Source organism: Telopea speciosissima, chromosome 7, assembly GCF_018873765.1.
Source record: "Telopea speciosissima isolate NSW1024214 ecotype Mountain lineage chromosome 7, Tspe_v1, whole genome shotgun sequence".
Classification (NCBI taxonomy): Eukaryota; Viridiplantae; Streptophyta; class Magnoliopsida; order Proteales; family Proteaceae; genus Telopea; species Telopea speciosissima.
Window position 1 is genome coordinate 62,605,899 of NC_057922.1, and position 16,722 is coordinate 62,622,620.

At 37.0% G+C, this 16,722-nt stretch overlaps 2 protein-coding genes across 2 annotated transcripts; one reads left to right on the forward strand and one right to left on the reverse strand.

Moving 5' to 3' along the window:
- Positions 1 to 1,765: 1,765 nt before the first annotated feature.
- Positions 1,766 to 9,910, reverse strand: LOC122667550 (peroxisomal membrane protein 13-like). Its single transcript, XM_043863863.1, has 5 exons — positions 9,830 to 9,910; positions 8,156 to 8,393; positions 7,780 to 8,095; positions 2,807 to 2,899; positions 1,766 to 2,011 (listed from the first exon to the last, which is right to left on the reverse strand). The coding sequence occupies exons 1-5, from the start codon at positions 9,840 to 9,842 to the stop codon at positions 1,796 to 1,798; spliced, it is 876 nt and encodes a 291-aa protein (XP_043719798.1). The 5' UTR covers positions 9,843 to 9,910; the 3' UTR covers positions 1,766 to 1,795.
- A 5,012-nt stretch (positions 9,911 to 14,922) lies between these two features.
- On the forward strand, positions 14,923 to 16,299 carry LOC122668765 (UPF0481 protein At3g47200-like). Its single transcript, XM_043865297.1, has one exon. The coding sequence runs from the start codon at positions 14,923 to 14,925 to the stop codon at positions 16,297 to 16,299; it is 1,377 nt and encodes a 458-aa protein (XP_043721232.1).
- The last annotated feature ends 423 nt before the right edge of the window (positions 16,300 to 16,722 follow it).

Below are 16,722 nucleotides of genomic sequence, written 5' to 3' on the forward strand. Positions count from 1 at the left end.
GATCCACCAATTAAGCTCGGTCGTTCATCCCTGGTCATGGAAAACCATGGACATTAGACTTAAACTTCTTTTTAAGTCAAACCACCTAGTTTCTTGGTTTTCTCATTTAAGTCATTTTTTATGTCATTTTTGGGCTTTTGACATCTTGTCGATCATTTACATTAGGATTACATAAATATTCCAATTGAATCAAATCCTAAGGACCTTTTTTGAAGAAATCTTTCATTTGATGTAGCATTCAGTTCAAATACGCATAAGAACGTCATTAACAGTTCTTATTTCAATCAACATGCCTTGTTGTTCTTTAACTGTACATTTTCAGTAGCTCGGGTAACATATATCTCTTAACACATTTAGCACACACATTTAGTATACCCAAAACACACATCACACAATGGTTTTCATATCCAAGAACTCATAATATATATATATATGAAATCTTTCAATTCCAACACTATTATTACGAGATTTTGGTGGGAGAAAATTGCATGGACTAAACTTTGCAAAACGAAATCAGATGGAGGATTAGGCTAGAAGGAAGCATCCACCCACAATAAATCCCTTTTGGTTAAATTGGCTTGGAGATTACTAACTGAACAAGGCTGACTATGGGCCTCTATTTTAAAACGCAAAGTACTTCTATAAAAGTTCATCACTAGATGAGGGAGTAGCATCCAAGAAGGGTTCATGGATATGGAATAGTATAAATAGTGTTTTATGGATTCTCAAATTAATTGTGTTCAGAAAGGTTCGTAGGAAACACTCAATTCAATTTTGGCATGATCCATGGATTCCAATGTAGAGGGATTTTGAATACCTTTCTCCTACTCTAAACATCCTCTCTATGTCACAATGAAGGTTCAAATGATATATGTGACCTGTGCAATACTGAGGGTGAATCCCTATGGCATCTTTTTATGACACGTGATATATCGAATCTTTTGCTAACTGAGACTCTTCATTTCACTTCTATCATGGATTTTTGCATATTCTTTCCACAGTTTCTCTTTCTCATCAGATTGCTCCTGGTTTTTCAATGCTGTCACAATCACTTTGTACTTCATCTAGGTGCACAGGAAACAAATTGTTTTTCAGTCTCGAACCAAATCCATCAATTTCATGTCAATAAATGAATAGGAGACTTGCGCCTTTCTCCCATCACTGCCATTGCTAATGTAAAAGAAATTGAACATTTTTAATTTAAGACTATTCTTCATTCCATCACCACTCCCTATCTATGAATTATCCTCTCATTTTGATAGTAGGACCTTTTATGCCCTTTTAAGGAAGGCTGGTTGGTCATCTTAATTGTATATATAAACTGTTTTGACGTGTCTTAACTCTTGACCATGACTTGATAGGAGATGAAATCAAGGCTCAAGCCAAGGACTCTTTCTCTCTCTCTAGGACTCCAAGCATGTTTGCAGATGGGTCACCGAGTAGCTAAAGTTTGGACCCCAGCGTAAGGATGAAAAAACTCACTCCAAAGCAAGGAAACTCAACATGGCCATGGGAATGCTTTGAATTGTTTCTGGAATTGCAATGCTTTTATTACACTGTTTATTTCTAGCTTGTACAAGAAATTTTACGACTTTAATCTTTTTACTTAATGGTATTTTTCCTTTTTTGTTCATCCAAAAAAACAAAAGAACAAAAAAACCAGTTGCAAATAACACAAATATCAAAAGGTGCATTATGACACACTATTTGCAAAAGAGTCGCACCCTGTTCTCACCTCTGAACAGCCTGCAACTCTGGCTTTCTCTCACTGCTGCATGAGTATGAAAAGCAGCATTTATTTACTTGCATCATCTGTCCAGACACTGTCCCATGAACCAGCTGGAGCAGATTTCGGTCCCTCGATGTAGTTTTGGCCACCATGAGGATGGTGGGGGCCTTGTAACCCTTCGGACCCCGGTGGATGAACTTTCATGGGCTTTGTCCTGATCCCTAGCAATCTCAAGACGAACCTTGCAAGCTCCCCATATAACATCCCAGAGCGATCAAAGAGCTGTAAAAATCAACCACGGTTCACGAAAATCAGGTTTGAGAAAACATAGAATTTTAAGCCATTGATGCAGTAACTCTGGTTTCATATTTCCTTTACATTGATTTTCCTTCTGGGGGTACCAGTTTGATGCAGTTTATCCATATGAGTTTCACCACAACCTCCAAAAACTATATCAAATAGTGAATCACCCAAGGGCAGCAATAGCACTGCTCAAGCCAAGTGATGCACAAAGGAATTCATAGACAACTGCTTAAGCCACCTATATTAAGTAGATGATGCATGACTAGTAATGCTCGTACACCAAGATGGCGGACCATATGGATGATATTGGCCATGAAATTTGCTACGTAGACAATCTAAGAGGTACTCCATCTATCCAAGAGTCAATAAGAATGGGTCAGTTCCCAATTGGATAGCAAAGATAAGTTTATCAACACAACGCCATGTAAATAATGACATCATATTTTCTTGTAGTAACTAACCATATTACTTACTTTTTTTGAAAGGAGGGGAAGGAGGAAGCAAATAATAAACAAAGGATCTTAAGTATTCCATATCATCATTAACATCTTAAGTCATAGTCATCCATGCCCAAAAAAAACTGATGTTTTCTATACTGTTCAATACGAAATGCACTTTTGGTTAAACCTATGTAGGTTTAAGGAGTGACAAGAACAAGACAGTATCATAGAGTACATACACAATCAATAACTTAACCTAGTTTCAGACAACCCTGCAATATCAATATTATAAAACGTAAGGGGAGCTGTGAGATGGATGAATAAGAGGGAGCACCTGAAGAAGCGCAGTCATGAACATATGGAATGCCTGGGTATTTTGGTCTATTAGTATTGAAATCCGACCGAACCAGGTTACCACACCTTGCAGCTGTGCCATCAAAGGCTAAATATATCATAATCTAGAAAATTAACAAATGCAAAATCATCTATATAATTATGAAAACATGAATTGTTATCAAGAAGATTCACAGTAGGAAACCTTGTATTCATATACACACCAATCTGATAAGACATACTTTTGCTTTAGGACTAAATCTTTGTCCATCGAATATATACAACTTTTGATCAAGAAATCCAATGGGTGGCCAATACCGCAACAGCCATGGGCCCATGGCAAAAAGAAATCATCTCAAAAATTAATAAGAGAAAGACCTTGGAACAATAAAAATATCTTTAATGTTCGAAATAGGGGTCAATGTGCATCAGAAAATTCCTAAGATCTGAGTAGTACACATTAGCCTTCTGTACATATATCCAATATGATGCAGCAGCTAAATCACAAAAGTGGGCTTATCTTAGCGGAAATAAGACTTGGTTGGGTTCACTACATGTTCAGCCATTGGTCCAACAGGTTTTCATTGTAATGAGCCATTTTAATGGGCCTATAATACAGGAAGGAGTTAGGAATACGACACTAGTCAAGTAGGATTAGTTTAGAATCTTTTTTTATGTTAGAAGTTAGCTAAATCAGGTCGTAGAATCATTAAGAAATGAGTCCAGATTTCATTACAAAGCTATGTTCTGCTTTAGAGTTCCTAGTTTGAGTAGGAGCGTCAAATACTAGTCTAAATCAGTTTAGGAGTGTTAGAGAGTCAATTAATAAATTGAAACCTACCCTAGTTATCTTTCTTTCTTTGTACCTTTCTCTCAGTCACCCTGTGGCATAATTATTGTGTTCATGGTTCAATTCTACTCTGTCGCAAATGGCATACAAGTTACAGTTCTGCTTAGGCTCTAAACTGAAGTTTGAGATTCATTCATGGTACTTTCTGAAGTTCTGTTATCAATTCTAAGATTTCGGGTCGATTGGTACTAGTTCTACTTTTTGCCAGTCTCTCTCCTACTGGTACTAGGATTCTTCTAGATTTCATTCTTTTATCAAACTTGGCCCAAATTCTACAGACTAATTCTATTAGTAAAATAGACTATTTGACTGAAGTTTTTGTTTGTACTGAGATTCCTGGGTCCTGTTATTACAGTCCTCTAAATTCAGGTTTTGCTTCTCTATTTTTTATCCTCTTCCAATTTGTTAACTAGTCTTCTGGTTTGGAAACCGGTTGACATTATTTGGTATCAGAGATATGCAAATACCAGGGATAGGTAATGGAAACAACATCATCCATCAACATCCATTATCTTCAAAACTCCATTAAACAATTAGCTGAGATGGTTTGGAAGTTTTCCAAAGACGTTTCTGTAATAAAACAACAAAGAGAGACTACATCTAAGAGCAACACTTATTTGAAAAGAAAGTGAAGCCAAATATTGCTAACTTTGTTGGACAGATTAATGTAGAGTTGGGTCACGAATGACCTAACCCCAGGCAGGATCTTAAACACGATCAATAAATCTCATATTCATGTAACAAATCACAGCAACCAATCATAACCAAATCTGACATTGCAGAAAATAGGTTAAAATCTCAGAATTCCAGAATAGACTTTAAGGTGCTGCGATGGTTCAGATCTTCCAAATGAGTACCCTTCCTTAGGTGTAGAATTGATCCCCAAAAGTTGATATTCAATTGCTGGAAAGAATAGGAGATCGATCACCTTGTTCAGTAGCAGATTTACTCCTTCGAATAATCTTCAGATCACCAAAAGATTTTCACACATGGAACAATTGAAAAATAAAACAGACAATACAAAAGATAGAAAAGGATAGGATAAATCGGATTGAGCCTCTCACTCTTTCCCTTGGGTCTCTCACCTTCTCATAGCATAGGCATCTCACTCCTCAATTGAATCTCACAGCCATTACAACGGTTTCAAACTGAACCAATCTCATATTTCTCAAGCTTGGCATGGCTTATTTCAGCCTTTCCTCTTATTTATAAACCAATCGATTACATCCTAAACAATTTCTAGAAACAAATAAAACTCCAAATTATTAATTGGAAACTAATTACTAAATTGTCTCTAACTCTAATTACATCAAATAACTCAAATTAAACCTAAATAAAAATAAATATATATCTAAAACTAATCCTAATAAGTCCTCCACGCAATAGCTTAGAAACTCCCTAAAATCTAGGACTAATGAAGCTGTCAATTCTCGTCAATATCCTCACCCACGTATTGGCCATTGGGATCTTCTAGAAGTCTGAAAATAATCCCTCTCACAAGCAGCTCGATATCTCCTTGTCTAGGCAGGTAGATATCTCCTTGGAAAGCAAAAGTCCATGCAGCGGCAAACTAGTCTTCAAACTTTATCTTTATACAGTTGGCAATAGACCCAAGAAATCTGGAGTTAATCTCCTTACAAATCAGCAAGTCAATAGCCAAAAAAATCTGGAAAATAATCTTCTAAAATAGCTGGTCGATGGCTAATTACTTTCCCAACTAAACTGCTGGTCGATATGGGGCATATGATTGGCTCAATATGGGTCTGAATAAACCCTGGATATGGGCCAGGTATAAGCTGGATCGAAGGACTGAATATTGGCCTAAAAACAAACCCATAATTTTGGCCAAGTATTGGCCAGCCTTGGAACCAGATCAAATACCCAATCTGAGGTCTTGGACTGCATCACAGATGGAACCACATCTGTTCATTGATTGGATAGATTATTTAGATGAGTATTTTGACTAGTACAACTTGACCACGTAGAGGAAGATTAGATTTAATTTTATGCAATTGACTGGCTGTACTGAAGAATGGTGGGGAATCCATGAAGCAAGGCTTAAAGTTAGAAGACATGAGCCTAGAACTTGGGGAAGCGATAAACAAGAGTTAAAGAATAAGTACCTATCCAAAAGAAGGTATCCATTCAACAAAATAACCAAAAGGCCTTTAGAGCTGAAAAGAATTTAAAGCAACCATCTAGAAAGTCCAGTTCTCAAGTTGGAGAGTGTTGGAGATCTAACAAAAAAATCTCCAAGAACAAGCTAAGTTCAACTTTATACCGCCAAAGGAAGAAAAGAAAGAAATCATCGAAGAGACTGCACATGTGTTAGTAGATTCAATTCCATCAAAAAAGCCAACAAAGAAAGATACAATCCCCTCGAACAAATCTGATGTAGATAGTGAATGTGGCGAAGAGACAGAGATGAAGAGGATTCAGTGACTGAAGGTAAAAATCAAATCCCTTGTAAGGTAAGAGCCTATACTTCTCCTTACGATTTAGAGCCTACTGTTGAAGATTAAATTGAAGAAATCATAAAGGTCACCAAAGACAGAGATATAAGGCAATGATTGCATGATCCAAGGAAGAGGGTTAACATAAAGAAAATTGTGTTGAGGAAGATAACATTGTTGCTAATCTAAGATATAAAGACGTGCTTAAGGTAGATGATCAATTTCATTGCATGACAGATGAAATCCTGGCTAAGAAATAATTAAAAGAATTATCAACACAAAGCTGAGAATACTAAAGATGTAGTTCCTACTTGGTACTATCGAAGAGTTTATTGGGTTCATGATACCCTATCACTTCTTAGACGAAAAGGGTTCAAGGGTTGCTGATTTTATTTTTATTGCTCGAGAAAATCAGAATTTTATCACAGATCAAAGGTGATTTGAGTGGTTTTGATTGTTCATCATTTCAAAACTTGAGGATGAGTATTTTTCAAAAGGGGAATTTACTCAGATAAATCACACAAATGGCTTATTTTAGTGGTAAATAAGCCTTGGGATATAGGTCACAGCTCCATGTGTAGCCGCAGGAACAAGGCACCAAAACCAGCCCAGTATCATTGTGGGATTCAACTGCGGTAGGAGACAGCCTGGTTTGCTGATGTGGCTGGTTTTAGTTGGTTCGATGGAGCATCTCACAAGGCAGCCCAGTCTAGAATATTGACTTGCGTGAAGAACAATATTTACTTTCTATTTTAATTACCTTCTATTTCCATGTAATCGCTAGAAATAGTTTCTAATTTCAGATTTAGAAAGTAGGCTTAGCTTTTATTTAGAAGTTTCTATTTCAGTCCATTGTTTCCTTTTAGTTAGATTTAGTTTCTATTTTTGTTTGGTTTCTATTTTTGTAGTCCTTCCCAATAGCCAAAAGGGGAGTTACTATTTTGTAACCATGCTTCAATTATAAATAAAGGCAAGAGGCTGTATTGATCATCCAAAAATTTTAGATAAAAAATAAAATGGAAATTAAAAGAAAGTAACTTAAGTCACTTAAATTGAACCACTGGTTGGACCAGCTTGGGCCCGGTTCAATTTAAAAACAAAATACATCAAAATAAAACTAAGTATGGAACTAAAACAGTAGCTACTTGGACTTCTTTTTCTTCTTACGGATGTAGGTCTTCAGATCTGCATCACATCTACTTTGAATTATAGAGCGGGTTGAAAATATTTTCATTCCGACTCAAAGGGAGAAATGCACTGTGATATTGATTTATACCATGCATGCTCTTGATATAAATAATACAAGAAGTAAACATAAAAATACAAAATATGCCTTTTGTCGAAGACTAACAGACTGCTAACTGGATCAGAATCACAACCACCCAATGAATAGGTTAATCTCATAGAGCAAGAAATAAATTACAAGGCAAAACTGCTAACATAAGCATAAACCAAGAACCTACAATATTTAGCATATAGATTTAACAAACGAGCATCTATTGTAGCAAACAAGACAGCAAAACAAATGAGGCGTCAAAAGCAACTTGAATAAAACATGTGAAATTTCTTCGAAACTTTCATATATTTTAAAAGTATCAAGTTAATGCAAAAAACAGAAACGCAATAAAGAAGATCGGGAATAGCTATGGACCAAAGAAAGATTCGTCTTACCACCCTAAGGAAAGAAATCCAAAAGCCTGGTGGCGATGGTGGAGCCCCAAATGGATTATTTGGATCTTGACCACCATAAGGACCTCCCATGCCCATTCCATAACCACCCATAGGGCCTCCATAACCACCATTGTGCATTCCCCCACCATACATTCCAGATCCTCCATAAAGGCCACCATAACCCCCACCATACATAGAGTTTCCATACATTCCACCACCATATGCTCCACCCATTCCACCTAATGAACCATACGTTCCAGATCCATAGCCTGAGTTATAATTTAAGCTCGAGTTATAACCTGAAACAAGTGGAGAAATCATAAGCTCCATAGGACAAACAGAAGAAATGAGTTGCCAAAAAAAAAGAAAAGTGAATGAACCACCTCCATAACTGCTTCCATAGTTCTGCTGCCAGGGCCTTGTGGGTACAGGCCGACCAAGACTGTTTCTGTGTACAGTAGCATCCCCATCAGCAGTTGAAACAACTTCTCCAGGTTTAGCAGTTCCTGAAGCCTCAACTACATCACTTGTGCTACCAGGTGATGGGGGTTTAAAAGGTGCAGGACCAGATGAGGTCCCAGCTCGCTCCCAAGGTTTTAGTGGGGGACTGTTAACTGCAAAGGCATAATTCCACATCCACCCATGAAAAGCAGTAATGGATGTTATCAAATCTAGCTAATAAGAGGATGAACTTATCAAACAAATAATAATAATAATAATAACAATAACAAGACAAGAGGTTTCATGCACGGCCTTGCATGGTTTGGATTCTAGATTTGTTCATTCACCAAAATATAGTTCGAACAAAAATTGCAGATGCTATTTTTAATATGTGTAGCACTGGTTTCACATTATCAACTCGGAACTCCGCTTATTCCTTTTCAGCCCCAAAAAAAAAACTCTGTACTCTGTTAAATCAGAGAATCTCATAAACCTTTTGTAGCAAGTTTGGGTTTTAGCATTCAACATAAAATTTCCATTCACAGCCAGACGTTCTATAAATAATAGGAAATAGGTAGTAGTATATTTACAACAATCGACAGTAATGCAAGTCTCCAAACAAGACCAAATTGATGACCCTTGCAATTGATGGACAAGCAATAGCAGGTAACATCATGTATATAAGACATCATAACCACAAAGAAAATGGTCCAAGCTATCTAAATCAGGATGATCAAATGCTAGTCATTCTCATGTTACTGGAATGCATGTAACAGGAGGAGTAATTCCCTTTCAAAATGAGTTCCCCATTGAATATCACGCAACTTGCTCCATAACTAGTCCCAAATCTTGCAGAGGAAAATTAAAGATAAAAAACTTGAAGCATCCAGTATGATCAAAGCTGAGGTCGTGTCTGAGTTTCAAATTTCGATGTAAAAAACAATTTTAGAAAATTATAAAGAAAAGAAACTAAGAGGACTGACTTCAGACTAAAGAGCATGGGATCGTAAAGATAACCGAAAAACTCAGGAGGGATTCGACTAAATAAGAGCAAAAGTTTTGAGATTAGGGCTTGAGCTCCGCTCTTGCGAAGTTGAGGAGATTCGAAAACAATGATCCTTGCCAGTCAGTTTTCTATTCAAGCAACTTGCTCCATAACAAGTCCCAAATCCCGCAGAGGAAAATTAAAGATAAAAAACTTGAAGCATCCAGTATGATCAAAGCTGAGGTCGTGTCTGAGTTGCAAATTTCGATGTAAAAAACAATTTTAGAAAATTATAAAGAAAAGAAATTAAGAGGATCGACTTCAGCTTAAAGAGCATGGGATTGTAAAGATGACCGAAAAACTCAGGAGGGATTCGACTAGATAAGGGCAAAAGTTTTGAGATTAGGGCTTGGGCTCCGCTTGCTAATTTGAGGAGTTTCTAAAACAATGATCCTTGCCTTGGTCCGTTTTCTGCAGTGTTTTGTCTTCGTCTTCGTCTCCGGGAAGAATCATTTTCAGCGAAACCGGTCAGCGTTGAGTAGTGGAAAGAAAAATTAATATGAAGATAGACCAAATTAGGATAACTAGTAAATATTGTCGCGGGAAGCATGAATAGGGCGTTACCGCCAGATTGCATGTTGCAGTAGTGGCCGGAGCTGCCGGACAGGGTAGCAGGCCAGGGCGTTGATCTTCTCAGTCGTCTGAATTTGCTCCCTCGAGTCTTCCTCCTCGCCTCGAGCCCTCGACAACTCTGAAAAATCGAAAACCTAAGCTGCTACGCCTGCAAATAATAAATGGGGTCATTATCTATTTTTGTAATATATCCAAATTCTTCGGATAAAGTTCTGGAGCGGCCGAATATAACGCAAAATTTATAAATGGGATAAAGAACCCCACCCGGTTACACGAAATTACCGACGCATCCCTAGGGTGCTTCGCTGCATCGATAATTTCTCCGAACGTTTAAATGAAAAATACGTTCTTTTTTAACGTATAAATGCACTGATATGAAAAAAATTAACATTAACAATATTTAAGGTGTAGCTTATTGTTCGTGCATTTAACGTATTACGTTTTTTACCACAAAAAAAAAAAAAAAACGTTTTACGTTTAATTTACCTCTGTTTATGTTTATAAAAAAAGGTAATTTACAAAACACCTCCTGAAAATAGAATGATACTTAAGTCACCCCTTCTTATTTAAAAATACTCAGAACACTCCCTGCATTAGAAATTAGAATCCTATATTACAAATTAGTCCTAACTGTTAGTTAAATTTAATTAAAACCCTAAATTACCCTTGATCAGTATATAATTACTATTTTACCCTTGAATCTAAAAAACCTAACATGTACTCTCTTTTTCTTAACTAGCAAACTTACGTGTGCAAATGCGCGTGTGGCCTTTGTGGTGGAGAGAGAGAGAGAGAATATACTCTAAAGGATAAAATACTTCACTCTAAGAGTTGATATATATCCTCACAATTTTCCAATCAAAATAAAGTAACAATTGTGTATAAAACTTAAATGATAGGTCAGGTCTAAAAACATGGTTTTATGGACCTCAAATTTAAAGTTTTTATCTAGGAGGTCCCTTGTGGTACTGAATTTGAACAAAAGACAGTGCCTGTCCTTTTGGATGTAGGAGTTTTCATGGTCGATACAGTATCCGAAAGAATCTCACACACCAAAACCATACACCCATGCAACGGGAGATCCTCTTGTTGACAATAGAATATCTAGGAGATTTCATATAATGCCAACACTCATCCTTATCAGAAAAAAAAATTGCAGCCATCATCTTTAAGAAATTCATGAGGCCAATTATAACATGGCACTCGACATGAATTTTTTGCTAATACATGTTTATGATCATTTTTAGGATTGAAATTTGGGTGCAATTGTTGGACACTCATTCGAAAAAGGGAAATAAAGTGGTTGCAAAACAACAAATAGCGCGAGAGAAGCTTTCCCATGCCCTTTCACAGAGACAATCACACATTAACCCCCTAATCATAGAAGGAAGAAACCCTCAATCAGCACACAAACACTCCATTCATTGATGAAGTCATGGAGACCCAGTCATATAGAGAAAAGAAGAGGAGGAAAAAAACAAGAAATTTGCCTGTTGGATTCTGGAAATAATGGGAGATTGCAGCTGTCAAGTGGTGATGACGAAGAATATGACACACAATCCATCTCCGCTTTCTTTAACCCAAGCGACGGCATTTGTTAGAAAAAGATCCTGTCAATCCGGGCAGCGTGCAGCAGTGTTGGAAAAAGATCCTATCAATCCGAGCAGGGGTAAGGCAGTAAAAGCGCCCTGTCAATCCCAGGCGCTGCACAAGTGCTGCACGCTGCCCGGATTGACAGGATCCTAGTCCCATTTGAAGAGCAGGAATTTCTTCCATATGATTCACACCAGCTTAACATTCTTCAACCAAACAGTTTTTAGAGAGAGAGAGATTGCAAAGGCCATTATAGTAATTAATCCAAATACTAACCTTAGGTATATATATGATGGTAAAACATTTACATTGTACTTCTTTTGATCATGGCTTGTGTAGTTATTGCTATGAACGTCACGGAAAGCCATCCAAATATTCTATACAATTTTGAATTAAGGAGGCTCACCCAGTATTTTCATGTGCTATCAGTAGCTGATCCAAGATAAGAGTTCCAAAAAAAGGGAAGAAGCACAAGAACAATCTACCAGTTTCTCTTACTCTGCTACATTGTTTGAAGCATGCACAATCATACCTCAGAGAAAAAGAGCCACACAGATCTGGTGCTCTATACCATCTTGTTGCCACATAGTCCTGCAAAATGTGGCAATAATATAGTTTATCATTTTATGACCATTACATTTGTATGAACTATAGTCATCCATGTCTCAGAAAAATCATTCATAGAAGAACTAAATGAAACTATTTATATGCAATAAACCAGTGCTGCTACAACTTATTTTTATTAATATCCAAAAAATATTGTTGTAGGAGTATCATTGAAGGCAACTCTTGCCAACCCGAAGTTACAAATTTTGAGTTTGCAATTTGCATTAACCAATATATTTTTTGGTTTCAAATCTCGATAGTAAACATTTGTTGTGGACAACAATTTAGGGTCATCATGAAGCTCCACAAATTATTCAAAACCCAACTAAATTACATATGTGGTGATCATCAATCACAATTGTCATTTAACAATGATCATCACAACTCATCGATCACCATAATTTGGTTCATACCACAATTGTACATCTGATGGTGAATTGTAGTGTGTACGCTCTCACCCCCGGGATACCTTCTTCTCTAACAAACACTTGATCAATGCACCACAAGGCACTGACAACTATGATCTCCGGTTCAGGACATACAACCAAAGTTCAAATTAGCTCGGGTTTTTGGACACGGGTCAATATGACATTATATTTAAGGGCAATTTAAAAAAAGAAAAAATGCCTCTATGTAGCATTATCACTGGCAGTTCTAAAATCCGCTTACAAATTTATTTTTTTTTAAATCGCCACTATATAACATTATATTTAGCGACAATTAAAAAATAAAAATAAAAAGCCTCAATATAGCATTATCACCGATAGTTCTAAAATCCATTGATAGTTTTTTAAAATCGCCACTATATGACATTATATTTAGCAACAGCTTAAAAAAAAAATGCCTCTATGTAGCATTATCACCAACAGCTTAAAACTTGTTGGCAGTTTTTTTAAATCACCACTATATGACACTATATTTAGCAACATTTAAAAAAAAAAAAAACCCTCTATGTAGCATTATCACTGACAATTCTAAAATCCGTTGGCAGTTTTTTTAAATAGCCATCATATGACATTATATTTAGTGTAATTTTAAAAAAAAAAAAAAAAAAAGCCCTCTATGTAGCATTATCACCGGCAGTTATAAAATCTATTGGCAGTTTTTTTCAATCGCCACCATATGACATTATATTTAGTGTCGTTTTTTTAAAAACAAAACGCCTCTATGTAGCACTATCACCGGCAGTTCTAAAATCTGCTGGCAGTTTTTTTTAATGGCCACTATATGACATTATATTTAGTGACAGTTTTAAAAAAGAAAGGCCTCTATGTGGCATTATCATCCGCAGTTCTAAACTCTGCTGGCAGGTTTTTTAGATCATCACTATATGACATTTAAAATGGGTGATATTTTATTACACACAGCAGAAAAAGCAAAGGTTATTCAAAAAATAAATAAAAAAAAAAAAGCAAAGGGACCAGTTGGGTTGACCAGGTTTTGAGAGTTTTTATTTTTTTTTATTTTTTGTATGGCGAGAACGTGCTTTTCAGAGTTGTACGTTGCTTTGACCATTTATTTATAGGGGAAAGCTTTCCTCCAAAGTTTCTGTATCGTCTTCTTGCTTGCTTGAGTCTCTCCTTTGTCCGCAAGAGTTGGTGATTTATCTTCTGCTGCACAAAGTGCATTTGGGAGTTTCAGTACTCAATGGCCAATTCTGTTAGTTCTTCTAGTGATTCTTTTACATTTATGAAGAAAAAAGGATATGATGATTACCAACAGAACAACAACAACAACGAGGAAATCAAGAAACTGGTCGAGTCATCCATGGAGGAAAACCTAGAAGAGCAGGTCAGTTTGCTTTACTCAAGGGCCAATAGTAGTGGATCTTTATCCTCTCAAGTACACTGTCTGTATTTGAGTCAAACACATCTAACAGAGGAGGCAGAAATGACTATCCTACCCCCTGTCCGAACACACTGTCCAAGGTGGGATCCACCTCCTTCTATTACATGTACTTGACGGTCAAGTACGGGCAGTGTAATTGAAAGGATAAAATTCCAATAGTAGTACTGCTAGTTCTTTTACTGATTTTACTACATTTAATTATAAAAGAAAAAGAAAAAAACTTTTATATATTTAGTGATTCTACTACTGCATATAAGGGTGTTAAATGGTCCGGTTTCGGTTAAATGGTTCGGTTCAATTGAATTTTGACTGCTTGAGAGTAAAAACCGTAACCAGACCGTTTAATTAGACGGTCGCATAATCAAAACCTGGACCGTTTAATAAATGATTTTTAAACGGTTTCAGTTAAATGGTTTTATACGATTTTGATTGGTTTTACACGATTTTGGTTAGACGATTCTATGCACATTTACTACTCGATCTATTTACTAATACTAGTTATTAGTTAATAGATATTACTTATTACATACTAAGTTATTAGTTTTTTTTTTTTTTAACAAAGGAAATCATTAATGAAGAAACATGACTGCTTAGTAGTTGCTATGTGTTAGGTTTTGACTTTTTGTTTATATTAAAAAAAAATTGTTAAGTTTTTAAACAGTTAGACGGTTTGGTTATAATCGATTTTAATTAGATTACATGGTTTGAAACCGTTGGATTAATCGGTCTAAATCGAATCGAATCGATTAACTAAACAGTGTCATTTTAAAAACCATAATTGGACCATTTAACTAAACAGTATGCCAGTGTCGGTTTAAATGATTCGATTTGGTTTCAGTAAACAATTTCGGTTTAGTCATGACACCCTTAACTACATATATAAAAGAAGGGAGAATGTTCTCTGTGCCAGACACATGGCCAGTCTGTGCAGGGGGCAGGATAATCATTGTGCCGATCCCACATGCCTGGGGGCAGCCTGCGTTGTGGCACAGAGAACAGCACCCCATAAAAGAAAAAGAAAAATGATATATGATATGATGATCGCTAACGTACAGAAGAAAAACGAGGAAATCAAGAAACTGGTCCAGTCCTTGGAGGAAAAACTAGAAGAAGTGAGTTCCTTGGAATCCTATCATGATATATACCGAGTTCCCAGGGAGCTTTACAAGCTAAAGCCAGATGCCTACACACCTCAGTCAGTCTCAATTGGACCTGTGCACCATAACAAGGAACACTTAAAGGCCATGGAAACACAGAAGTTACGGTATTTAAAACGCTTTCTTAATCGATCTGGTAAAACCTTAGATTTCTATGTCAAAGCTGTGAGTGATTTGGAAGAAGAAGCTCGCAAATGTTATTCAGATATCAAGAGCTTCGGAAGAGATGAATTTGTTAAGATGATAATGATGGATAGCTGCTTTATATTTGAGTTAATGGAAATCATGAAATCAATGGAAGAGGAGAATAATTTTATATCAAATGAGGCATGGACTATCGAAATCACAACTGACTTGATTAAGCTTGAAAATCAGCTTCCCTTGTTTGTTCTTAAGCATTTACATGGCCTATTGTTTGATGATCATCCCCGTCAAGGTGAACAACCGTCGCCGCTGCCACCACCACCGCTGCCCCTCCATCATCATATTTATGTCCATCTCATAAAGCCGTATGCAGTGGTATTCAATGGCCCAATCCTTTCTAGTGCTGAAGAAATAGAATCATTACTATTGGCAGAAGGCGGAGCAAAACATTTTCTTGATTTTTTAAGATGTATCCTCATCCCATCATCATCTTCTTCTAAAGGTATGAGGAAACATGGTGGTGGTGGTGGCGGTGGTGTTGATCAAGAAGAGAATTTGCGGCTTACTTATAATGCCTCGGAACTTAAAACTGCCGGTGTCAAGTTTCAGAACTCTCCAGCAAAAAAAACATCTTTATTCGACATAGAATTTGATATGAGAAAGGGAGTATTGAGAATCCCAACTATAACGATATGGGATGATACAGAACCACTCCTGAGAAACCTTATTGCCATTGAACAATATCAACCTTACACTAGTCGATATTTCACAGCCTACGCAGCCTTCATGGATGACCTCATCGACACTGCTGGGGATGTGGAGTTGCTTGTGCGGAAGGGAATTATTGCAAACAGAGTTGGCAGCGTAGAAACTGTGGTTAACTTATTTAATAACATTACTAAACATGTTATTGTTGGGTGTCCTTATTTCTCTGGTGTTATCAAGGAATTGGGTGACTATCATGATAAATCATGGAATAAATGGATGGCAAATTTGAGACAAAATTATTTCCATACACCATGGGCAGTAATTTCAGTTGTTGCTGCAGTGTTCCTCATCATCTTGACTGTAATACAGACTATATGTTCCATCTTACAAGTTAAACAATTTTGAAGACATCGATCGAGTACTCAAACTCATATATATGCTGTGTAATAATATTCGCTTGCTTTTGCTTTTCATGTTGTGTTTTGTTATTCAACTACTTAAGAGTCATTACTCGCTCATGCCTCCTGATCCAGATCTTCTACGGCGCGGACTGTCCGTCCTGTCGTGCTGTGCAAACACAAGGCGTCGCGCATTGACCACCTTACCTCTGCCCGAGCGCCTCGTTCGGGCAGGGGTAAGGCAGTCAATGCATGCCTTAGAAGATCTGTGTTGCTCTTACATTCTTTCGATCGCTCCCTTGTCCGTACTTTCTCAAGAATGTGGTTATGAGATGCAGATCGTCTACGGCGCAGCTGCCCGTCCTGCCTGTGCTGCGTAGATATAGGGCCGTGCGCAAAGACCGCCTTACCCCCACTCGGGCAGGGGTAA

Bases quoted from the DNA above. Each gene is read 5' to 3' on its own strand.
- LOC122667550 (XM_043863863.1), bottom strand. The intron at 8,096-8,155 runs ATTCACTTTTCT...GGAGCTTATGAT, and splicing joins AGCAGTTATGGAGGTGGTTC to TTCTCCACTTGTTTCAGGTT. The intron at 2,900-7,779 runs GTAAGACGAATC...TTGATGGCACAG, and splicing joins GGATTTCTTTCCTTAGGGTG to CTGCAAGGTGTGGTAACCTG.
- LOC122668765 (XM_043865297.1), top strand. From the start codon at position 14,923: ATGATCGCTAACGTACAGAAGAAAAACGAGGAAATCAAGAAACTGGTC.